Source organism: Carcharodon carcharias, chromosome 7, assembly GCF_017639515.1.
Source record: "Carcharodon carcharias isolate sCarCar2 chromosome 7, sCarCar2.pri, whole genome shotgun sequence".
In the NCBI taxonomy this organism is placed as follows: Eukaryota; Metazoa; Chordata; class Chondrichthyes; order Lamniformes; family Lamnidae; genus Carcharodon; species Carcharodon carcharias.
This window is the reverse complement of record NC_054473.1, coordinates 189,620,702-189,646,601: the sequence shown is the minus strand read 5'-3', so window position 1 is coordinate 189,646,601 and position 25,900 is coordinate 189,620,702. Positions and strand designations below refer to the sequence as shown.

The 25,900-nt window shown below is 45.3% G+C and overlaps 1 protein-coding gene across 1 annotated transcript in view; it reads right to left on the bottom strand.

The window, feature by feature from the left end:
- slc7a10a (solute carrier family 7 member 10a) overlaps nt 1-25,900 on the bottom strand; it is a 164,721-nt gene that overhangs the window by 45,434 nt on the left and 93,387 nt on the right. The window contains exons 2-4 of the mRNA XM_041191715.1: nt 13,334-13,538; nt 12,255-12,406; nt 731-856 (exon numbers count right to left, since the gene is read on the bottom strand). Of these exons, the coding sequence (XP_041047649.1) occupies nt 731-856; nt 12,255-12,406; nt 13,334-13,538 (483 nt within the window). The remainder of the gene's footprint in view (nt 1-730; nt 857-12,254; nt 12,407-13,333; nt 13,539-25,900) is intronic.

The window sequence follows — 25,900 nt, the reverse complement described above, 5'->3', positions numbered from 1 at the left end:
AGAGTCACTGTGTGCAGTGTCTGCACTGTGTGCAGAAGAAACAGTACTGCCCACATTATGATGTAGAGTCACTGTGTGCAGAGTCTGCACTGTGTGCAGAAGAAACAGTACTGCCCACATTATGATGTAGAGTCACTGTGTGCAGAAGAAACAGTACTGCCCACATTATGATGTAGAGTCACTGTGTGCAGTGTCTGCACTGTGTGCAGAAGAAACAGTACTGCCCACGTTATGATGCAGAGTCACTGTGTGCAGTGTCTGCACTGTGTGCAGAAGAAACAGTACTGCCCACATTATGATGTAGAGTCACTGTGTGCAGAGTCTGACATGGAGATAGCACCTAGACAGGGCTATACCTCAGAGATCTGTATTTGGTTGTGTGTTAATGGTAAATAGTTTATATTCAAACACACAACCCTCCACACCTCTTAGTGAGATACCAAACAACCTTACAACATTCTGCTTTAAGATGGTCCTCAAAACCGACCTCTTTGACCAAGCTTTTGCTCATCCACCCTGATATCTCCTAATGTGGCTCAGTGCCTAACATAAATCTGGAATTGTTCCTGTGAAGCGCTTTAGGACATTTTATTACTTTAAAGACGCTATATAAATGCAAGTTGCTACAGATTGGATGCAATAAAATCTCCCGTGTCAAGACAGTTATCAACAGAATATCACAGCAGGGAATTTTGTGATGCTTTTATTCTGTGAGGAATGTGTCCTTTACCTTTACAGATCTGCACAAACCCCATGACGATGATGAGTCCAAGGGCCAGGAGTTTTCCAGCAGTGAAGAGATCCTGCACCCGGGTCACCCATCGGACGCTGAAACAGTTGACCCAGCTCAGCAGCACTGTGGCAAGGAGAGTTCAGTGAGTGACAACCAAATGCTTCAATGAATATTCAAATATTTTCATTTCCAATCCTGCTTACCTCAGATATATGTGGACCAGCGCTGTACCTGCCCAGGGAGTGTTTGATGGACAGTTAGGGGGAGGCAATGGCATAGTGCTAATATCACTGGATGAGTAATCTAGAGGTTCGGAAAAAGAGCCATGGTGGTCTTGAAATTTTAAACCTGTTTCTCTCTCCATTGATGCTGCTGTACCTCCTGAGATATTCCAGCACTTTCTGTTTTTATTTCAGATCTCCAGCATCGCGGGATTTTGCTTCTATTATACTAATCCAGGGGCCAAGGCTATTGGGAACATGAGTTCAAGTCCCACTATGGCAGCTGGTGGAATTTAAATTCAATTAATAAAATCTGGAATATAAATCTAGTCCCAGTCATGGTGACCATGAAACTATCATCAATTGTCATAAAAACTCATCTGGTTCACTAATGCCCTTTAGGGAAGGAAATCTCCTGTCCTTACCTGGTCTGGCCTACATGTGACTCCAGACCCACAGCAATGTGGTTGACTCTTAACTGCCCCCTGAAATGCTCAAGCAAGCCCCTCAGTTCAAGGGTGATTAGGGATGGGCAACAAATGCTGTCCTTGCCAGTGATACCCACATCCCATGAAAGAATAAAGGAAAAGAAGTGTAGAGGGAGCTTTACTCTGTATCTAACCCCGTGCTGTACCTGTCCTGGGAGTGTTTGATGGGGACAGTGTAGAGGGAGGTTTACTCTGTATCTAACCCCGTGCTGTACCTGTCCTGGGAGTGTTTGATGGGGACAGTGTAGAGGGGGCTTTACTCTGTATCTAACCCTGTGCTGTACCTGTCCTGGGAGTGTTTGATGGGGACAGTGTAGAGGGAGATTTACTCTGTATCTAACCCCGTGCTGTACCTGTCCTGGGAGTGTTTGATGGGGACAGTGTAGAGGGAGCTTTACTCTGTATCTAACCCCGTGCTGTACCTGTCCTGGGAGTGTTTGATGGGGACAGTGTAGAGGGAGATTTACTCTGTATCTAACCCCGTGCTGTACCTGTCCTGGGAGTGTTTGATGGGGACAGTGTAGAGGGAGGTTTACTCTGTATCGAACCCCATGTTGTACCTGTCCTGGGAGTGTTTGATGGGGACAGTGTAGAGGGAGATTTACTCTGTATCTAACCCCGTGCTGTACCTGTCCTGGGAGTGTTTGATGGGGACAGTGTAGAGGGAGGTTTACTCTGTATCGAACCCCATGTTGTACCTGTCCTGGGAGTGTTTGATGGGGACAGTGTAGAGGGAGATTTACTCTGTATCTAACCCTGTGCTGTACCTGTCCTGGGAGTGTTTGATGGGGACGGTGTAGAGGGAACTTTACTCTGTATCTAACCCCGTGCTGTACCTGTCCTGGGAGTGTTTGATGGGGACAGTGTAGAGGGAGATTTACTCTGTATCTAACCCCGTGCTGTACCTGTCCTGGGAGTGTTTGATGGGGACAGTGTAGAGGGACCTTTACTCTGTATCTCACCCCGTGCTGTTCCTGTCCTGGGAGTGTTTGATGGGGACAGTGTAGAGGGTGCTTTACTGTGTATCTTACCCCGTGCTGTACCTGTCCTGACAGTCACTCCCTGTCCAATCACTCTCTCTCCTTGTCACTCTCTCTCCTTGTCACTCTCTTTCCTTGTCACTCGCTTTCCTTGTCACTCGCTTTCCTTGTCACTCGCTTTCCTTGTCACTCGCTTTCCTTGTCACTCGCTTTCCTTGTCACTCGCTTTCCTTGTCTCTCGCTTTCCTTGTCCCTCTCTCCCTGGTTCACTTTTTCCCCAATCACTCTTTCCCCGGTCACTCTTTCCCATCGTCACTATCTCCCCGGTCACTCTGTCTCTGGTCACTCTCTCCCTGGTCGTTCCCTCCCCCCAAGTTACTCTCTTCTCCCCAGTCACTCTGTCCTCCTGGCTACGCTCTCCCCAGGTCACCCTCCACCCTGATCACTGTCTCCCTGGTCACTCTCTTCCTTGCTCACTCCCTCCCCTGATCATTCCCTCCCCTGGTCACTCTCTTTCTGGTGATCCTTCCCTGGTCACTCTCTCCCCGGTCAGTCTCGTTGCGGTGGCTGTCTCCCTTGGTCACTGTCTCCCCTGGTCACTATCTCCCGTGGTCACTCTCTCTGGTAACTCTTTCCCTGGTCACTCTTTTCCCTGGTCGCTGTCTCCCTGGGTCACTCTCTTCACACTCCCTCACCTTGTCACTCTCTCCGGTCACTCTCTCCCTTGTTACTCACTCCTCAGTATCTCTCTCCGGTCACTCACTCCGCGGTCACTCATTCTCCAGTCACTTTCTAAGTAGTCATTCTCTCCCCCAGTCACTCTCTGGTTACTGTCTCTCTCCTGTCAATCTGCCCTCTAGTCTCTCTCTCCCCTGGTTACTGTCTCTCCTCTGCTCACTCTCTCCGCTGGTCACTATCTCTCCCCTGATCCCTCTCCCCTACGCTTACTCTCTCCCCCAGTCACTCTCTCCCCGGTCACTCTGTCCCCTGGTCACTCTCTCTCCCCTGGTCGCTCACTCCCCTGGTCACTCTATCCATGGTCACTCTCTCTGGCCACTCTCTCTGCAATTACTCTTTCTCCTGGTTGCTCTCTCCCCTGGTCACTCTGTTCCTAGTCTCCCTGTCTCTCTGGCGATCCTTCCCCTGGTTACTCTCTCCCCGGTCACTCTCATACTGATGGCTGTCTCCCCGGTCACTTTCTCCTTGTTCACTCTCTCCCCTGTCATTATCTCCTCTGGTCACTCTCTCCCCTGGTCACTCTCTCCCGGGTCAGTCTCTCCCTGGATCACTCTCTCTGCACTCTCCCTTCCTGTCACTCTCTCCCCTTATCACTCTCTTCCTGGTCAGTCTCTTCTTAGGTCAATCTCTCTCCAATCACACTCTCTGCTTGTTGCTCTCCCCTCCAGTCACACTCTCTGCTGGTCACTCACTCCTCATTAATTCTCTATCTGGTCACTCAGTCTGCTGGTCACTCACACTGCAGTCACTCACCCCAGTCACTGTCTCTCCTATTTCTTTCTCTGTAGTCAGTCTCACCCCTGGTCACTCTCTCCCCCGGTCCCTCTCTCCCCCGGTCTCTATCTCCCCCTGGTCACTCCATGCCCTGCTGACTTCCTCCCCTGGTGACTCTCACCCCAGTCACTCTATTGCCTGGTCACTTTCTCCCTTATGACTCTCTCCCTTAGTCAAACTCTCCCTTGGTCACTCCCTCTCTGATTGCTTTCTCCCCTGGGCACTCTCTCCCTGGGTAGCTCACTCCCCTGTCACTCTTTCCCTTGGTCACTGTCTCCTGTACTCACTCTCTCCCCTGGTCCCTCTCTCCCCTGGTCCCTCTCTCCCCTGGGATGGGCTTCATTTGAATCATGCTGGGACCAGTGCCCTGGCAATCATATAACTAGGGCTGTAGATAGGACTTTAAACTAATTAGTTGCGGGGGGCGGCGTTCAATTGAAGGGATGTTTAAAAAATCAAAAAGAAACTAGAGAGCAGAGGTGCAGGGTGGTGAAGAGGCAAACGACACCAGTGTGACAGGTGGGGCAGAAAATATAGACAGAAGAGTGCAGCAGAAAACAGAATCAGAATGAGCAATAATGGTAAAAAAGTCAAAGCTTAAGGCTCTTTATCTGAATGCAAGCAGCACTTGTAACAAGATAGGTGAGCTGATGGCACAAATATATATAAATGAATATGACTTGATAGCTATTACAGAGACGAGGTTGCAGGGTGACCAAGACTGCGAACTCAATATTTAAGGGTATCAAAGTTCCAGGAAAATATGCAAACAGGAAAAGGAGTTGGAATAGCTTTGTTAATAAAGGAAGGTATCAGTGAGGTGGTGAGTATAGGCGCAATAGATCGTGATGTGGAATCAGTTTGGGTGGAAATAAGGAATAGCAAGGGGAAGAAGTCACGGGTGGGAGACATCTCTTGGTTCCCGAAGAGTTGCCTCACTGTAGGACAAAGTATAAATCAGGAAATAATGGAGGCATGTAAGAAGGGCATTACAATTGTCATTGGTGATTTTAATCTGCATATTGACCGGGTAAATCAGATTGGCAGGGGTAACATGGAAGACGAATTTGTAGAGTGCATCAGGGATTGTTTCTTAGAGCAATAATTTGCAGAAACTACCCAGGAACAGGCTATTTTGATCGAGTAATGTGTAATGAGGTGGGATTAATAAGAAATATCAAAGTTAAGGAAGACCTAAGGGGTAGCAATCACAACATGGCAGAATTTCAAATTCAGTTTGAGGGAGTGTAACTCCAGTCTCAAACCAGTGTCCTCAACTTAAATAAAGGCAATTACAGGGGTATGAAGAAAGAGTTGTCTAAAGCGGGCTGGGAAAATAGACTAAGGGGAAGGTCATTGGATGAGCAGTGGCAGACATTTAAGCAGATATTTCATAACACTCAGCAAAAATTTATCCCGGTCAAAAAGAAGGACTCAATGAGAAGGATGAACCATCTGTGGTTAACAAAGGAGGTCAAGGACAGTATCCAATCAAAAACTGCAAAGCAGCACAAACTAGTGGTAGACCAGAGGATTGGGAATCTTTTAGGAACCAGCAGTGGGTGACTAAAAAACGAATAAAAAGGGAGAAAATTGATTATGAAAGTAAATTGACAAGAAATATAAAAACAAACAGCATGAGCTTCTATTGATATATAAAAAGAGTGGCTAAAGTGAGCGTGGAACCCTTGGAGGATGTGATTGGAGAATTGTTAACAGGGAACAGGGAAATGGCAGATAATTTAAACCAATATTCTGCATCTGTCTTCATGGTGGAGAACACTATAAACATCCCAAAGATAACAGATAAGCAAGGAGCTAATGGGAGGAAAGATCTTGTAACAGTCTCTATCATGAGGGATAAAATAATGGGGCTAAAGGCAGACAAGTTGCCAGGACCTGATGGCCTGCATCCAAGGGTTTTAAAGTAAGTGACTGCAGAGGTAGTGGAGGCATTGGTGGAAACATTCCAGAGCTCATTGGATTGCGGGTAGGTCTCAGCGAATTGGAAAACTGCTAACGTGACTTCCCGTTCAAGAAGGGAGGGAGACAAAAAACAGGAAACTACAGGCCAGTCAGTCGAACATCTGTCATTGGGGAAATGCTAGAGTCCATTATTAAGGAAGAAATAGCAATTTAGAAAGGCTTAACACAATCAGAGTCAACATGGTTTTGTGAAAGAGAAATCATGTTTGACAAATTTCAAATTATATCCAGTTCTTTGAGGATATAACAAGCAGAGTTGATAAAGGGGAACCAGTAGATGTGGTGTATTTGGATTTCCAGAAGGCATTTCATAAGGTGCCACGTAAAAGGTTATTGCACAAGATAGGAGCTCACGGTATTGGGGCAAAATATTAGCATGGACTGAGGATTGGTTAACATGCAAAAGACAGAAAGTCAGGATTAATGGGTCTTTTTCAGGTTGGAAAGATGTAACTGGTGGAGTGCCATAAGGATCAGTCCTAGGGTCTCAATTATTTACTATCTATACTAATGACTTGGAGGAGGGGGCAGAGTGTAATGTATCCAAATTTGCTGATGATACAAAAATAGATGGGAGGGCATGTTGTGATGAGGACATAAGGAATCTGCAAGGGGATACAGACAGGTTGAGTGAGAGGGCAAAAGCATGGCAGATGGAGTTTAATGTAGGAAAGTGCGAGGTCGTGCACTTTGGTTGGAAGAATCAAAAGGCAGACTATTATTTAAATGGAGAGAAACTCCAAAAAGTGCAGCACAGAGAGATCTGGGTGTTCTTGTACATGGAACACAAAAAGTTATCATGCAGGTGCAGCAAGTAATTAAGAAGGCAAATGGAATTTTGGCCTGTATTGCTGGGGGGTTGGAGTTTAAAAATAAGGAAGTCTTGTTACAGCTGTACAGGGTTTTGGTGAGGCCACACCTGGAGTACTGTGTACAGTTTTGGTCCCTGTATTTAAGAAAGGATATACTGGCATTGGAGGCAGTTCAAAAGAGATTCACAAGGCTGATTCCTGGGATGAAGGGGTTGACTTATCAAGAACGGCTCAAATGATTAGGCCTTTATTAGAGGTTTATTAGAGTTTAGAAGAATGAGGGGTGATCTTCTTGAAACATACAGGATTCTGAGGGGGCTTGACAGGGTAGATGTTGAGAACACCTTTGCAGAACACCTGCGGTCTGTCCGCAAGAATGACCCAAACCTCCCTGTCGCTTGCCATTTTAACACTCCACCCTGCTCTCTTGTCTGTCCTTGGCTTGCTGCATTGTTCCAGTGAAGCCCAACGCAAACTGGAGGAACAGCACCTCATCTTCCGACTAGGCACTTTACAGCCTTCCGGACTGAATATTGAGTTCAACAACTTTAGGTCTTGAGCTCCCTCCTCCATCCCCACCCCCTTTCTGTTTCTTCCCCCTTCCTTTTGTTTTTTCCAATAATTTATATAGATTTTTCTTTTCCCACCTATTTCCATTATTTTTAAATATTTTTATGCTCCCCCCACCCCCACTAGAGCTATACCTTGAGTGCCCTACCATCCATTCTTAATTAGCACATTCGTTTAGATAACATCACCAACTTTAACACCTATGTGTTCTTTTGTTCTGTTGTCTGTGACATCTTTTGATGATCTGCTTCTATCACTGCTTGTTTGTCCCTACAACCACACCAACCCCCTCCACGTCTCTCCCCCAACCCAAAACCCCCCTCCCCACACACCTTAAACCAGCTTATATTTCATCCCTTTCTTGGATTCACTCAAGTTCTGTTGAAGGGTCATGAGGACTCGAAACGTCAACTCTTTTCTTCTCTGCAGATGCTGCCAGACCTGCTGAGTTTTTCCAGGTAATTCTGTTTTTGTTTTAGATGTTGAGAAGATGTTTCCACTAGTGGGGGAATCATCGAACTAGGGGACATAGTTACAGAATAAGGGGACACTCATTTAAAACTGAGATGCGAAGGAATTTCCTTTGAGTATAGTGAATATCTGGAATTCTCTACCTCAGAGAGTTGTGGAGGCGAGATCACTGAAAGTATTTAAAGAGGAGGTAGACAGATTTTTGAAATATCAGGGAGTTGGGGGCAATGAGGAGCTGGCACGAAAGAGGAGTTGAGGCCTGGGGCAGATCAGATATGATCTTATTGAATAGCAGGGCAGGCTTGAGGGGCCGAATGGCCTACTCCTGGTCCTGCTTCTTATGTTCTAATGTTCATTCTCTCCCCGGTCAGTCTCTCCCCTGTCATTCTTTCCCTTAGTCACCCTTTCCCCTGCTCACCCTCTGCCCTGCCTGCTCTCTCTCCTGCTCACTCTCTCCCTACTCACTCTCTCCCTATTCACTCTCTCCCCTGCTCACTCACCCCCCTGGTTTCTCTTTCCCCCGGCCACTCATTCCCCAGTCACCTCTCTCCCCAGTCACTCTCTCCCCAGTCACACTCTCCTCTGGTCACTCTTTCCCCTGGACATACTCTCCCTGGTCACTCTCTCCCCCGTCACTCTCTCCCCTGGTCAGTCTCTCCCCTGGTCAGTCTCTCCCCTGGTCAGTCTCTCCCCTGGACATTCTCTCCCCTGGTCACTCTCTCCCCTGGTCACTCTCTCCCCTGGTCACTCTCTCCCCTGGTCAGTCTCTCCCCTGGTCAGTCTCTCCCCTGGACATTCTCTCCCCTGGACATACTCTCCCCTGGACATACTCTCCCCTGGTCACTCTCTCCCCTGGTCACTCTCTCCCCTGGTCACTCTCTCCCCTGGTCAGTCTCTCCCCTGGTCACTCTCTCCCCTGGTCACTCTCTCCCCTGGTCAGTCTCTCCCCTGGTCAGTCTCTCCCCTGGTCACTCTCTCCCCTGGTCAGTCTCTCCCCTGGTCAGTCTCTCCCCTGGTCACTCTCTCCCCTGGTCACTCTCTCCCCTGGTCAGTCTCTCCCCTGGTCACTCTCTCCCCTGGTTAGTCTCTCCCCTGGTCAGTCTCTCCCCTGGTCACTCTCTCCCCTGGTCAGTCTCTCCCCTGGTCACTCTCTCCCCTGGTCACTCTCTCCCCTGGTCACTCTCTCCCCTGGTCAGTCTCTCCCCTGGTCACTCTCTCCCCTGGTCACTCTCTCCCCTGTCACTCTCTCCTTTAGTTGCTCTCCACCTGGTCACTCTCTCCCAAGGTGGTTCTCTCCCTGGTTACTCTTTCACTGGTCACACTCTGCCCTGCTCACTCTGTCTCCGGTCACTGTCTCCATTGGTGACTTTTTCTGCTCAGTTACCTACTTCCTGGTCACTCTCTGTCTGGTCACTCAGTCCCCCGGTTGCTCTCTCCCTGGGTCACCCTCTCTCCGCACTCTCTCTCCCCTTGCTACTGTCTCCCCTTTACACTCTCCCCAGGTCAGTCTTTCCCTTGGTCACTTTCTCGGCTTGTCACTCTGCCCCCCGGTCACTAACACCCTTGGGCATTCTCTCTCCGGTCTCTCTCTCACTGGTCATGCTCTGTCCAGTCAGTCTATCAACAGTAACTCTCTACAAGGTCACTCTCTCCCTGTTCAAACTCCCCCTGATCACCCACTTCACGGTCACAATCTCTCTGTTCACCCTTTCCCCTGGTCATTCCCTCTTGGGTCACTCTTCCCCCGGACACTCTCTGCCCTGGTCACTCTCTCCCCTGGTCACTCTCTCCCCTGGTCACTCTCTCCCTGGTCACTCTCTCCCCTGGTCACCCTCTCCCCTGGTCACTCTCTTCCCTGGTTACTCTCTCCACTGGTCACTCTCCCCTGGTCAGTCTGTCTCTCTAGCCAATCTCTCCCCCTGGTCACACATTCCTGTGGTTACTCTCTCCCCTTAGTCACTATCTGCTGGTCACTCTCTCCCCTGGTCACACTCTCCCCTGGTCACACTCTCCCCTGGTCACTCTGTCTCCTGGTCACTCTGTCTCCTGGTCACTCTGTCCCCTGGTCACTCTATCCCACTCTGGCCTCCGACTGAAACAACAGCCTGTACCCAAGCTGTATATTGGAAGGGGAGCTGCAGCCGCTGAAGGAGCAGGTTAATGTTGGGCCTCAGGGGGATTTGAGGGGATAACTTGTTTTTCCACTTTAACTGCCCACTTCTAGTTTGTACCAGTTGTTGAGAATTGAAATTGGGGCCACTTGTTTCTCTGATTCTAGTAAATTCTGGAGAATTATATTAATTGATCAGGTCTGCAGTTAGCTGCTGTATCATCCCTTCCTTCTTAAAGAATAAAGTTAATCAAAATCCACTCGACTGGCACATTCCTGAGTCTAGGAAGCTTTGGAAAATTATGTCTCAAGCGTCTGCAGTCTCCTGTTTTAGTTCTGTCACTGTCCTGGGATGGAAACCTTCATCTGCTGGCAATGTGCCTGTCTTAAGTCCCACTATTTTCCCATTACCGTTTTAAAATTCATATTAAAAATAGTGAGTTTGCAGTGAACATAGGAAATAGGAGCAGGAGTAGGCCATTCAGCCCCTCGAGCCTGCTCTGCCATTCAGTTAGATCATGGCTGATCATCTACCTCACGCCACTTTCTGCACTATCCCCGTATCCCTTGATATCTTTAATAGCTAGAAATCCATCGATCTCTGTCTTGAACATGTTCATTGATGGAGTTTGCACAGCCCTCTGGGGTAGACAATTCCAAAGATTCATCTCCCTCCCAGTGAAGAAATTCCTCCTTGTCTCAGTGTTAAATGGCCTGCCCCTTATCCTGAGACTGTGTCCCCTGGTTTTAGACTCTCCAGCCAAGGGAAACCTCTTATCCACATCCACCCTGTCACACCCTGTAAGAAATTTGTAAGTTTCAATGAGATCACCTCTCATTCTTTGAAACTTGGGGCAGGATCTTCTGGTTGGCGAGCAGTGGGTGGGGCTCACTCACCGACACAGGGGCTGATGTTGGGCGGGATGAGTGATGTCATCCTGTTCCATTGCCATTTTCAGGTTGGCGGGGGTGCAGCCATGTGGGAAGCGCTCCCGCTGACCTGTCAACGGCCTATTGAGGCTATTAGAAAACCAATTCAGCTCATTAATGGACCTGCCCGTCCAGCCTTAATGTTGTCGGGCAGACCGGGAGCCCAGGGGGGCTTGTGAATAAACATGAAGCATCATCCCCGGGCGGGGTGAGGCTTCGTGAGAGGGTTTTTAATTTTAATGAAAGTTTTAAATAAAAGTTATGGACAACTGATGTGACAGTGTCACACGAGGGGACATGGCAGGGAAAATTTTTAAACTCCTTTATTAAAAGTTGAAAATCTGACTTGATCTCCCTGAGGCCGCACTTAGCCTCAGGGGGATCTGGGCGCTATTTCGTGCATATATGCGATAGAGCGCACTCCCTGCTGATGGAACCCTCCCCACCCACACAGGGAATGCATAGCGTTTCTTGGCGGACATCATGCTGGGTGGGCCTTAACTGGCCCGTCCACGTAAAATGGCGGCGCGCCTCCGACTTGGGGCACCGATCAGGAACACGCCCGATTGTGCCTGCTCCCGCTCTTCACCCCCCCAACAGGAGGAAAATTTGGCCCTTAGAGAATACAGGCCCAGCCTCCTCAATCTCTCCTCACCAGGGATTAACCTGGTGAACCTTCATTGCTCCCCGTCTAAGGCAAGTACATCATTCCTTAGGTAAGGAGATCAACACTTCCCAATCTCTCCCCATTTAAGAAATACTCTGCATTTCTGTTTTTTTTTGTCAAGATGAATGACTTCATATTTTTCCATCTGCCATGTTCTTTCCCACTTACTCGGCCTGTCTAAATCTCCTTGATGCCTCTTAACATCCTCCTCACAACTCACATTCCCACCTGGTTTGTGTCACCAGAAAACTTGGAAATATTACATTTGATCCCCACATCCAAATCCTTGATATCGATTGTGAAGAGCTGAGGCCCAAACACTGATCCAAACATACCCCACTAGCCACAGCCCATTAACATGATAATGATCTGTTTAGTCCTACCCTCTGTTTATTGTCCATTAACCAATATTCGCAATCCTGCCAGTAAGTTACCCTCAATCCCATTCCGTCTAATTTTGTTCACTAATCTCCTGTGTAGGACCTTATTGAAAGCCTACTAAAGATCTAAATATACCATATCCGCTGGTTCCCCTTTATCTATTCTGCTAATTACATCATCACTAAAACTCCAACAAGTTTGTCAAACACAATTTCCTTTTCATAAATCATGTTGACTGCCCAGTCCTACAATTATTTTCTAAATGTCCACTTATCACGCCCTTTCTAGTATATTCTAAGGTGGTGAACTGGAATGGGGCAGGCAGATTATGTTCCTGTTCCCTCAAGGCAACAAGCATGCTTAATGTCTACCCTGTAGTAACTCCATACTCACAGAGGCAGACTGCAGCCAGGAGTCTCGAGGCGATATAAGGAGGCACACAAGCAGGAAAGACAGGTTGCAGAACATAACTGGAGAATGTCAAAGCCATCACAGCTTGGGTGGTGGGATATATGACCATCAGGGCACTCCACAGCACCAGGAATCTGCGGAAAACAGGAGACATTTTATCATTGCCAGGCACGTTGCAACAACAGAAACATGTCACAGCCCCATGAAACACTAATACCAGCGGAACTAGGGTTCCTAACTCTGGGTGAATCAGCTGCTGGAGATTTCACCACATCCCATCAATATTTTTATATCTAATAAGCAAAAGTGTTTAAAAATAAAAAAAAAGACTTTATTGCCCCTGGGAGTGTTTTTCGGGAATTGCTCAATGTCCCTGTGATTAGTTTTCAATTCCTCTGCACTCCAGGTGATCCTGGAATGTTGGGAACCCCAACTGTGTCATGGGTTTGGGCTGGAGGAGGCGGTGAGAGTGTTCGCAGGTCCCTCTCCATCCTCTTCACAAGGGGTGGGGGTGGAAAAGCCAAGGAGGGTGTAGGAGGGAAAATCAGATTGCGTTGTGAGTGTGACTCTCACACCCTTGCAGACTATCATGGAGCAGGCTGAATGTAGACCAGAGCAGGGGAATGGGGGAGAATGAAACTGAGAAATCATTGTCTACCTAATGGCCGAGTGATGGTTAGTGTCGCTTTGCCCTGTCCAGTCACAGCTGATGGGTTTGATCTCTCATCCATACGGTTAGCTGAGATGGTGGCAGGGACATTATCGTTGTTCAAAGCATCCCTGGCTGAGGGCAAGGGGACGGGGGGGGTGTGGGGGTAAGGAAAATACTCAGGCAGTGTTCCTACTCCAGATCGTTATCCAATACTCTGTGCTCTGTGTGCACAGATGCCACTGTGATCACAGCGCAGTTGTTAAGTCTGCCAACATTTACTGCCCAGCCTCTCAAAGATAAAGAATATTCACTTGGAACCATATCCTAATTGAGTGGTGACAATACCCTCCAAATACCACACTCCCTAATTACCCCGGGAATCCCCAAGTATCCTGGTAATTGTAAATACCCTGGTAATCCTCCAAACACGCTCTTGACATAGGCGTAGTCCCCTCCTGATTTGGGGATTGTCACTCCGAGCTCGGCGTAACACAGGGAACCAATAACGGTGATGAAGCCAGCGAGCGTCCAGATAATGAGAGCCAGTCCCACAGAACCTGCATGTTCCAGGACCCCTTTAGGGGAGATGAAGATCCCAGAACCGATGATATTACCTGTGAAAATGACACAAGCTGACAACACAAGGTGTTACCATTCTCAAACATTCACACAAAGCTGCATCAGGCCATTTGGCCCTTCCTGCTGGTACTAGCTCTTCAATTGGAGTTTCCTACTTTCATCCAATTTCTCTCTCTCCTTTTCAAATCCTTATCCGATTCCCAGTTAAATGATCTTTCAGTTCCTGGCTCAATAGCCCCCCACAGTAAATCATTCCCAATGCTAATAATCTTCAGTGTGCAAAATATTCCTTTGAACCCCCCACAATTGTAATTTGAGATGATCTTCCATGCATTTGACATAGTCTTCTTGGACTTCAGCAAGGCTTTTGATAAGGTCTCACCTGGGAGACTGATAACGAAGGTAAGAGCCCCATGGGACCCAAGGCAATGTGGGGTTCCACAAGGATCGGTGTTGGGTCTCTTGCTGTTTGTGGTATATATAAACGATTTAGACTTGAACGTATGAGGGTTGATCAGTAGGTTCGTGGATGACATGAAAATTGGTGGAATGGTAAATAGTGAGGAGGATAGCCTTAGATTACAGAAGGATATAGACGGGCTGGTCAGATGGGCTGATTAGTGGCAAATGGAATTGAATCCAGATAAGTGTGAGGTGATGCACTGGGGCAGGACAAACAAGGCACAGGAATACACGATGAATGGTAGGACCCTGGGAAGTACCGAGGATCAGAGGGACCTTGGTGTGCATGTCTACCGGTCCCTTAAGGTAGCAGGACAGGTAGATAAGGTGGTTAAGAAGGCATATGGGATACTTGCCTTTATTAGCCAAGGCATAGAATATAAGAGCAGGGAGGTTATGCTGGAACTGTATAAAACGCTGGTTGTGCCACAGCTAGAGTATTGCTTGCAGTTCTGGAATCCGCATTATAGGAAGGAGGTGATTGCACTAGAGAGAATGCAGAGGAGATTTACCAGGTTGTTGCCTGGGCTGGAGAGTTTTAGTTATGAGGAGAGATTGGATAGATTGGGGTTATTTTCCCTGGAGCAGAGGAGGTTGAGGGGGCCATGATTGAGGTGTATAAAATTATGAGGGGCATAGATAGGGTGGACAGGAAGGAACATTTCCCCTTGGTGGAGGGATCAATAACCAGGAGGCATAGATTTAAGGTGAGGGGCAGGAGGTTTAGAGGGGATGTGAGGAAGAATTTTTTCACCCAGAGGGTGGTGGGAATCTGGAACTCACTGCCTGAAAGGGTGGTGGAGGCAGAAACCCTCATAACATTTAAGAAGTATTTGGATGTGCACTTATGATGCCATGGCATACAGGCTATGGGCCTAGCGCTGGAAAATGGGATTAGAATAGTTAGGTACTTGTTTGACCACTGCAGGCTCGATGGGCCGAAGGGCCTTTTTCTATGCTGTAGACCTCTATGACTATGACTCTGCCTCTATGTAGAGTAAAGGGTGAACTCTATTGATAGCTACTGAGCATGTGCTGAAGGAGCTATGTCACTGTGACATCACTCAGTGAGAGGAGATGTATGGGAAGCATCTCAGACAGTAGCTGCAGTGATGTCTTGGTCTTTTTTAACTTTTGAGAATAGTTAATTTGTAAATAAATATTTTTGAACAAAAGACCATTGCCTCCAGTAAGATCTCTTGTAGAGTAAGAAGCCAAGGAATCCCAAAATAAACTCACAATAACAGGCGCGATATTTCCACTGTAAGAGAATAACTAAGTCAAAAGTACCTCACCTGGAACTTGGCAACTTGTCTTTTAAACAATCTGAGTGTGAGGGATAGGGTGGTGGTGGGATCGCATGCAGTTGAATGCATGTGGAGTTAAGTGAATGGAAAAGGCCAATAGCTGAGCTTGATATAGACATTATGGTCTTCCCATTCTGCACAAGTCAGTGTACGCAGGAAGCAGCCACGTTAGCGTCATGTCAGGGCATTGGAGAGCATTCCAGCCGCCGTCATTTCAGAGTTTCCATGGGGTCAAATCCTCAGGGCACTAAGGAGCCCAACATGACAGGCAGGATACAAAGTGCGGTGGGTTTGAGTGAAGAGATAGGGAATGGCATCAGTAGGCTAGGCCCTTAGGGTCCTAAATTTTCAAATGTCCTTTTCTGATGACATGAAATTTGTCCATGTGGAGACAGCAGCATTGTGGAAGAATTATTCAGTTTATGAATTTTAAGAGTTGCAACAAATTGACCGTCTTGTGTCACAGTGTTAACCTGAAATCTGCAGTAATCCGGTGCTGTGTTTCCCAGTGTTAACACAGAAATCTGCAGTAATCTGGTGCTGTCCCAGTGTTAACCTGAAATTCACAGTAATCTGGTGCTGTGTTTCCCAGTGTAAATACTGAAATCTGCAGTAATCTGGTGCTGTGTTTCCCAGAGTTAACACTGAAATCCGCTGTAATCTGGTCCTGTGTTTCCCAGAGTTAACATTGAAATCCGCTGTAATCTGGTCCTGTGTTTCCCAGTGTTAACACTGAAAACTGGGTTAATCTGGTGCTGTGTTTCCCAGTGTTAACACTGAAATCCGCAGTAATCTGGTGCTGTGTTTCCCAGAGTTAATATCTAATCTGCAGTAATCTGGTGCTATGATTCCCAGTGTTAATACTGCAATCTGCAGTAAGGTGGTGTTGTGTATCCCAGTGTTAATACTGGAACCTTCAGTAATCTGGTGCTGTGTTTCCCAGTGTCAAACTGAAATCTGCAGTAATCTGGTGCTGTGTTTCCCAGGGTTAATACTGGAATCTTCAGTAATCTGGTGCTGTGTTTCCCAGAGTTAACACTGAAATCCACAGTAATCTGGTGCTGTGTTTCCCAGAGTTAATACTGGAATCTTCAGTAATCTGGTGCTGTGTTTCCCAGTGTTAATACTGGAATCCACAGTAATCTGTTGCTGTGTTTCCCAGAGTTAACTCTGAAATCCACAGTAATCTGTTGCTGTGTTTCCCAGAGTTAACACTGGAATCTGCAGGAATCTGGTGCTGTGTTTCCCAGAGTTAACTCTGAAATCCACAGTAATCTGTTGCTGTGTTTCCCAGAGTTAACACTGGAATCTGCAGTAATCTGGTGCTGTGTTTCCCAGTGTTAATATCTAATCTGCAGTAATCTGGTGCCGTGTTTCCCAGAGTTAACTCTGAAATCCACAGTAATCTGGTGCTGTGTTTCCCAGTGTTAATATCTAATCTGCAGTAATCTGGTGCTATGTTTCTCAGTGTTAATACTGAAATCTGCAGTAATCAGGTGCTGTGTTTCCCAGTATTCATACTGGAATCTTCAATAATCTGGTGCTGTGTTTCCCAGTGTCAACCTGAAATTTGCAGTAATCTGGTGCTGTGTTTCCCAGTGTTAATACTGAAATCTGCAGTAATCTGCTGCTGTGTTTCCCAGTGTTAATACTGGAACTTTCAGTAATCTTGTGCTGTGTTTCCCAGTATTAATACTGGAATCTTCAGTAATCTGGTGCTGTGTTTCTCAGTGTTAATACTGAAATCTGCAGTAATGTGATGCTGTGTTTCCCCGTGTTAATACGGAAATCTGCAGTAATTTGGTGCTGTGTTTCCCAGTGTTAATACTGAAATCTGTGTTAATCTGGTCCTGTGTTTCCCAGTGTTAATAATGTAGTCTTCAGTAACCTGGTGCTGTGTTTCCCAGTTTTAATACTGAAATCTGCAGTTATCTGGTCCTGTGTTTCCCACCGTTAAAACTGAAATCTGCTGTAATCTGGTCCTGTGTTTCCCAGAGCTAACACTGAAATCTGCAGTAATCTGGTGCTGTGTTTCCCAGTGTTAATGCTGGAATCTTCAGTAATCTGGTGCTGTGCTTCCCAGTGTTAATACTGGAACCTTCAGTAATCTGGTGCTGTGTTTCCCAGTGTCAAACTGCAATCTGCAGTAATCTGGTGCTGTGTTTTCCAGTGTTAATACTGGAATCTTCAGTAATCTGGTGCTGTGTTTCCCAGTGTTCACACTGAAATCTGCAGTAATCTGGTACTGTGATTCCCAGTGTCAACCTGAAATCCACAGTAATCTGGTGCTGTGTTTCCCAGTGTTAACACTGAAATCTGCAGTAATCGGGTGCTGTGTTTCCCAGAGTTTACATTGAAATCTGCAGTAATCTGGTGCTGTGTTTCCCAGTGCTAACACAGAAATCCACAGTAATCTGGTACTGTGTTTCCCAGTGTTAACACTGAAATCTGCAGTAATCCGGTGCTGTGTTTCCCAGTGTTAATGCTGGATTCTTCAGTAATCTGTTGTAGTGCTTCCCAGTGTTAATACTGAAATCTGCAATAATCTGGGGCTGTGTTTCCCAGTGTTAACACTGAAATCTGCAGTAATCCGGTGCTGTGTTTCCCAGTGTTAATGCTGGATTCTTCAGTAATCTGTTGTAGTGCTTCCCAGTGCTAACACTGAAATCTGCAGTCATCTGGTGCTGTGTTTCCCAGTGTTAATACTGGAATCATCAGTAATCTGGTGCTGTGTTTCCCAGTGTTAATACTGGAATCATCAGTAATATGGTGCTGTGTTTCCCAGTTTCAACCTGAAATCGGCAGTTATCTGTTGCTGTGTTTCCCAGTGTTAATACTGGATTCTCCAGTAATCTGGTGTTGTGTTTCCCAGTGTTCACATTGAAATCTGCAGTAATCTGGTGCTGTGTTTCCCAGAGTTAACACTGAAATCTGCAGTAATCTGTTTCTGTGTTTCCCAGTGTTAATACTGCAATCTTTAGTAATCTGGTGCTGTGTTTCCCAATGTTAATACTGGAATCTTCAGTAATCTGGTGCTATGTTTTCCAGTGTTAATACTGAAATCTGCAGTAATCTGGTGCTGTGTTTCCCAGTGTTAATAATGAAATCTGCAGTAATCTGCTGCTGTGTTTCCCAGTGTTAATACTGGAACTTTCAGTAATCTTGTGCTGTGTTTCCCAGTATTAATACTGGAATCTTCAGTAATCTGGTGCTGTGTTTCCCAGTGTTAATACTGAAATCTGCAGTAATTTGATGCTGTGTTTCCCCGTGTTAATACGGAAATCTGCAGTAATCTGGTCCTGTGTTTCCCAGTGTTAATAATGTAGTCTTCAATAACCTGGTGCTGTGTTTCCCAGTTTTAATACTGAAATCTGCAGTTATCTGGTCCTGTGTTTCCCACCGTTAACACTGAAATCTGCTATAATCTGTTCCTGTGTTTCCCAGAGCTAACACTGAAATCTGCAGTAATCTGGTGCTGTGTTTCCCAGTGTTAACACTGAAATCTGCAGTAACCTGGTGCTGTGTTTCCCAGTGTAAATATTGAAATCTGCGTTAATCTGGTGCTGTGTTTAAAAGTGTTAACATGGAAATCCGCATTAATCTGGTGCTGTGCTTCCCAGTGTTAATACTGGAACCTTCAGTAATCTGGTGCTGTGTTTCCCAGTGTCAAACTGAAATCTGCAGTAATCTGGTGCTGTGTTTTCCAGTGTTAATACTGGAATCTTCAGTAATCTGGTGCTGTGTTTCCCAGTGTTCACACTGAAATCCACATTAATCTGGTGCTGTGTTTCCCAGTGTTAATGCTGGAAACTTCGGTAATCTGGTGCTGTGTTTCCCAGTGTCAACCTGAAATCCACAGTAATCTGGTGCTGTGTTTCCCAGAGTTAACACTGAAATCTGCAGTAATCAGGTGCTGTGTTTCCCAGAGTTTACATTGAAATCTGCAGTAATCTGGTGTTGTGTTTCCCAGTGCTAACACAGAAATCCACAGTAATCTGGTGCTGTGTTTCCCAGTGTTAACACTGAAATCTGCAGTAATCTGCTGCTATGTTTCCCAGTGTTAATACTGGAACTTTCAGTAATCTTGTGCTGTGTTTCCCAGTATTAATACTGCAATCTTCAGTAATCTGGTGCTGTGTTTCCCAGTGTTAATACTGAAATCTGCAGTAATCTGGTCCTGTGTTTCCCAGTGTTAATAATGTAGTCTTCAGTAACCTGGTGCTGTGTTTCCCAGTTTTAATACTGAAATCTGCAGTTATCTGGTCCTGTGTTTCCCACCATTAACACTGAAATCTGCTATAATCTGTTCCTGTGTTTCCCAGAGCTAACACTGAAATCTGCAGTAATCTGGTGCTGTGTTTCCCAGTGTTAACACTGAAATCTGCAGTAACCTGGTGCTGTGTTTCCCAGTGTAAATATTGAAATCTGCGTTAATCTGGTGCTGTGTTTAACAGTGTTAACACGGAAATCCGCATTAATCTGGTGCTGTGCTTCCCAGTGTTAATACTGGAACCTTCAGTAATCTGGTGCTGTGTTTCCCAGTGTCAAACTGAAATCTGCAGTAATCTGGTGCTGTGTTTTCCAGTGTTAATACTGGAATCTTCAGTAACCTGGTGCTGTGTTTTTCAGTGTTCACACTGAAATCCACAGTAATCTGGTGCTGTGTTTCCCAGTGTTAATGCTGGAATCTTCGGTAATCTGGTGCTGTGTTTCCCAGTGTCAACCTGAAATCCACAGTAATCTGGTGCTGTGTTTCCCAGTGTTAACACTGAAATCTGCAGTAATCGGGTGCTGTGTTTCCCAGAGTTTACATTGAAATCTGCAGTAATCTGGTGCTGTGTTTCCCAGTGCTAACACAGAAATCCACAGTAATCTGGTGCTGTGTTTCAGAGTGTTAACACTGAAATCTGCAGTAATCCGGTGCTGTGTTTCCCAGTGTTAATACTGGAATCATCAGTAATCTGGAGCTGTGTCTCCCTGTGTCAACCTGAAATCGGCAGTTATCTGGTGCTGTGTTTCCCAGTGTTAATACTGGAATCTTCAGTAATCTGGTGCTGTTTTTCCCAGTGTTCACATTGAAATCTGCAGTAATCTGGTGCTGTGTTTCCCAGAGTTAACACTGAAATCTGCAGTTATCTGTTTCTGTGTTTCCCAGTGTTAATACTGCAATCTTTAGTAATCTGGTGCTGTGTTTCCCAATGTTAATACTGGAATCTTCAGTAATCTGGTGCTATGTTTCCCAGTGTTAATACTGAAATCTGCAGTAATTTGGTGGTGTGTTTTGCAGTGTTCACATTGAAATCTGCAGTAATCTGGTGCTGTGTTTCCCAGAGTTAACAATGGAATCCATAGTAATCTGGTGCTGTGTTTCCCAGTGTTAACACTGAAATCCACAGTAATCTGGTGCTGTGTTTCCCAGCGTAAACACTGAAATCCACAGTAATCTGGTGCTGTGTTTCCCAGTGTAAATACTGAAATCTGCAGTAATCTGGTGCTGGGTTTCTCAGTGTTAACACTGAAATCTGCTGTAATCTTGTCCTGTGTTTCCCAGCGTTAACACTGAAATCCTCAGTAATCTGGTGCTGTGTTTCCCAGAGTTAACACTGAAATCCGCTGTAAGCTGGTCCTGTGTTTCCCAGAATTAACAATGAAATCTGCAGTAATCGGGTGTTGTGTTTCCCAGAGTTAATACTGAAATCTGCAGTAATCTGGTGCTGTGTTTCCCAGTGTTAACAATGAAATCTGCAGTAATCTGGTGCTGTGTTTCCCAGTGTTAACACTGAAATGTTCAGTAATCTGGTGCTGTGTATCACAGAGTTAACACTGAAATCCACAGTAATCTGGTGCTGTGTTTCCCAGTGTTAACACTGAAATCCACAGTAATCTGTTGCTGTGTTTCCCAGAGTTAACACTAGAATCTGCAGTATTCTGGTGCCGTGTTTCCCAGAGTTAACTCTGAAATCCACAGTAATCTGTTGCTGTGTTTCCGAGAGTTAACACTGGAATCTGCAGTAATCTGGTGCTGTGTTTCCCAGTGTTAATATCTAATCTGCAGTAATCTGGTGCCGTGTTTCCCAGAGTTAACTCTGAAATCCACAGTAATCTGGTGCTGTGTTTCCCAGTGTTAATATCTAATCTGCAGTAATCTGGTGCTGTGTATCCCAGTGTTAATTCTGGAAACTTCAGTAATCTGGTGCTGTGTTTTCCATTGTTAATACTGGAATCTTCAATTATCTGGTGCTGTGTTTCCCATTGTTAACCTGAAATTTGCAGTCATCTGGTGCTGTGTTTCCCAGTGTTAATACTGGAATCTTCAGTAATCTGGTGCTGTGTTTCTCAGTGTTAATACTGAAATCTGCAGTAATGTGATGCTGTGTTTCCCCGTGTTAATACGGAAATCTGAAGTAATTTGGTGCTGTGTTTCCCAGTGTTAATACTGAAATCTGTGTTAATCTGGTGCTGTGTTTCCCAGTGTTAACACTGAAATCTGCAGTAATCTGGTCCTGTGTTTCCCAGTGTTAATAATGTAGTCTTCAGTAACCTGGTGCTGTGTTTCCCAGTTTTAATACTGAAATCTGCAGTTATCTGGTCCTGTGTTTCCCAGAGCTAACACTGAAATCTGCAGTAATCTGGTGCTGTGTTTCCCAGTGTAAATATTGAAATCTGCGTTAATCTGGTCCTGTGTTTCCCAGTGTTAATAATGTAGTCTTCAGTAACCTGGTGCTGTGTTTCCCAGTGTTAATACTGAAATCTGCAGTTATCTGGTCCTGTGTTTCCCAGTGTTAACACTGAAATCTGCAGTAACCTGGTGCTGTGTTTCCCAGTGTAAATATTGAAATCTGCGTTAATCTGGTGCTGTGTTTAACAGTGTTAACACGGAAATCCGCATTAATCTGGTGCTGTGCTTCCCAGTGTTAATACTGGAACCTTCAGTAATCTGGTGCTGTGTTTCCCAGTGTCAAACTGAAATCTGCAGTAATCTGGTGCTGTGTTTTCCAGTGTTAATACTGGAATCTTCAGTAATCTGGTGCTGTGTTTCCCAGTGTTCACACTGAAATCCACATTAATCTGGTGCTGTGTTTCCCAGTGTTAATGCTGGAATCTTCGGTAATCTGGTGCTGTGTTTCCCAGTGTTTATATTGAAATCTGCAGTAATCTGGTGCTGTGTTTCCCAGAGTTTACATTGAAATCTGCAGTAATCTGGTGCTGTGTTTCCCAGTGCTCACACAGAAATCCGCAGTAATCTGGTGCTGTGTTTCCCAGTGTTAACACTGAAATCTGAAGTAATCTGGTGCTGTGTTTCCCAGTGTTAATACTGCAATCTTCAGTAATCTGGTGCTATATTTCCCAGTGTTAATAATGAAATCTGCAGTAATTTGGTGCTGTGTTTCGCAGTGTTCACATTGAAATCAACAGTAATCTGGTGCTGTGTTTCCCAGTGTTAACAATGAAATCCACAGTAATCTGGTGTTGTGTTTCCCAGAGTTAACACTGAAATCCGCTGTAATCTGGATCTGTGGTTCCCAGAGTTAACACTGAATTCTGCAGTAATCTGGTGCTGCATTTCCCAGTGTTAACACTGAAATCTGCAGTAATCTGATGCTGTGTTTCCCAGTGTTAATACTGGAATCATCAGTAATCTGGTTTTATGTTTCCCAGTTTCAACCTGAAATCGGCAGTTATCTGTTGCTGTGTTTCCCAGTGTTAATACTGGGTTCTTCAGTAATCTGGTGTTGTGTTTCCCAGTGTTCACATTGAAATCTGCAGTAATCTGGTGCTGTGTTTTCCAGAGTTAACACTGAAATCTGCAGTAATCTGTTTCTGTGTTTCCAGTGTTAATACTGCAATCTTTAGTAATCTGGTACTGTGTTTCCCAATGTTAATACTGGAATCTTCAGTAATCTGGTGCTATGTTTCCCAGAGTTAACACTGAAATCTGCAGTTATCTGTTTCTGTGTTTCCCAGTGTTAATACTGCAATCTTTAGTAATCTGGTGCTGTGTTTCCCAATGTTAATACTGGAATCTTCAGTAATCTGGTGCTATGTTTCCCAGTGTTAATACTGAAATCTGCAGTAATTTGGTGGTGTGTTTTGCAGTGTTCACATTGAAATCTGCAGTAATCTGGTGCTGTGTTTCCCAGAGTTAACAATGGAATCCATAGTAATCTGGTGCTGTGTTTCCCAGCGTAAACACTGAAATCCACAGTAATCTGGTGCTGTGTTTCCCAGTGTAAATACTGAAATCTGCAGTAATCTGGTGCTGGGTTTCTCAGTGTTAACACTGAAATCTGCAGTAATCTGGTGCTGGGTTTCTCAGTGTTAACACTGAAATCTGCTGTAATCTTGTCCTGTGTTTCCCAGCGTTAACACTGAAATCCTCAGTAATCTGGTGCTGTGTTTCCCAGAGTTAACACTGAAATCCGCTGTAAGCTGGTCCTGTGTTTCCCAGAATTAACAATGAAATCTGCAGTAATCGGGTGTTGTGTTTCCCAGAGTTAACACTGAAATCTGCAGTAATCTGGCGCTGTGGTTCCCAGTGTTAAGACTGAAATCTGCAGTAATGTGGCGCTGTGTTTCCCAGTGTTAAGACGGAAATCTGCATTAATCTGGGGCTATGTTTCCCAGAGTTAACAATGAAATCTGCAGTAATCTGGTGCTGTGTTTCCCAGAGTTAATACTGAAATCTGCAGTAATCTGGTGCTGTGTTTCCCAGTGTTAACAATGAAATCTGCAGTAATCTGGTGCTGTGTTTCCCAGTGTTAACACTGAAATGTTCAGTAATCTGGTGCTGTGTTTCCCAGAGTTAACACAGAAATCCACAGTAATCTGGTGCTGTGTTTCCCAGTGTTAACACTGAAATCCACAGTAATCTGTTGCTGTGTTTCCCAGAGTTAACACTAGAATCTGCAGTAATCTGGTGCCGTGTTTCCCAGAGCTAACTCTGAAATCCACAGTAATCTGTTGCTGTGTTTCCCAGAGTTAACACTGGAATCTGCAGTAATCTGGTGCTGTGTTTCCCAGTGTTAATATCTAATCTGCAGTAATCTGGTGCCGTGTTTCCCAGAGTTAACTCTGAAATCCACAGTAATCTGGTGCTGTGTTTCCCAGTGTTAATATCTAATCAGCAGTAATCTGGTGCTGTGTTTCTCAGTGTTAATACTGAAATCTTCAGTAATCTGGTGCTGTGTTTCCCAGTGTTCATACTGGAATCTTCAATAATCTGGTGCTGTGTTTCCCAGTGTCAACCTGAAATTTGCAGTAATCTGGTGCTGTGTTTCCCAGTGTTAATACTGGAATCTTCAGTAATCTGGTGCTGTGTTTCTCAGTGTTAATACTGAAATCTGCAGTAATTTGATGCTGTGTTTCGCCGTGTTAATACGGAAATCTGAAGTAATTTGGTGCTGTGTTTCCCAGTGTTAATACTGAAATCTGTGTTAATCTGGTGCTGTGTTTCCCAGTGTTAACACTGAAATCTGCAGTAATCTGGTCCTGTGTTTCCCAGTGTTAATAATGTAGTCTTCAGTAACCTGGTGCTGTGTTTCCCAGTTTTAACACTGAAATCTGCAGTAATCTGGTGCTGTGTTTCCCAGTGTTAACACTGAAATCTGCAGTAACCTGGTGCTGTGTTTCCCAGTGTAAATATTGAAATCTGCGTTAATCTGGTGCTGTGTTTAACAGTGTTAACACGGAAATCCGCATTAATTTGGTGCTGTGCTTCCCAGTGTTAATACTGGAACCTTCAGTAATCTGGTGCTGTGTTTCCCAGTGTCAAACTGAAATCTGCAGTAATCTGGTGCTGTGTTTTCCAGTGTTAATACTGGAATCTTCAGTAATCTGGTGCTGTGTTTCCCAGTGTTCACACTGAAATCCACATTAATCTGGTGCTGTGTTTCCCAGTGTTAATGCTGGAATCTTCGGTAATCTGGTGCTGTGTTTCCCAGTGTTTATATTGAAATCTGCAGTAATCTGGTGCTGTGTTTCCCAGAGTTTACATTGAAATCTGCAGTAATCTGGTGCTGTGTTTCCCAGTGCTCACACAGAAATCCGCAGTAATCTGGTGCTGTGTTTCCCAGTGTTAACACTGAAATCTGAAGTAATCTGGTGCTGTGTTTCCCAGTGTTAATACTGCAATCTTCAGTAATCTGGTGCTGTGTTTCCCAGTGCTCACACAGAAATCCGCAGTAATCTGGTGCTGTGTTTCCCAGTGTTAACACTGAAATCTGAAGTAATCTGGTGCTGTGTTTCCCAGTGTTAATACTGCAATCTTCAGTAATCTGGTGCTATATTTCCCAGTGTTAATAATGAAATCTGAAGTAATTTGGTGCTGTGTTTCGCAGTGTTCACATTGAAATCAACAGTAATCTGGTGCTGTGTTTCCCAGTGTTAACACTGAAATCTGAAGTAATTTGGTGCTGTGTTTCGCAGTGTTCACATTGAAATCAACAGTAATCTGGTGCTGTGTTTCCCAGTGTAAATACTGAAATCTGAATTAATCTGGTTTGGTTTTCCTAGTGTTAACACTGAAATCTGCAGTAATCTGGTGCTGTGTTTCGCAGTGTTAACACTGAAATCTGCTGTAATCTGGTGCTGTGTTTCCCTGTGTTAATCCTGGAATCATCAGTAATCTG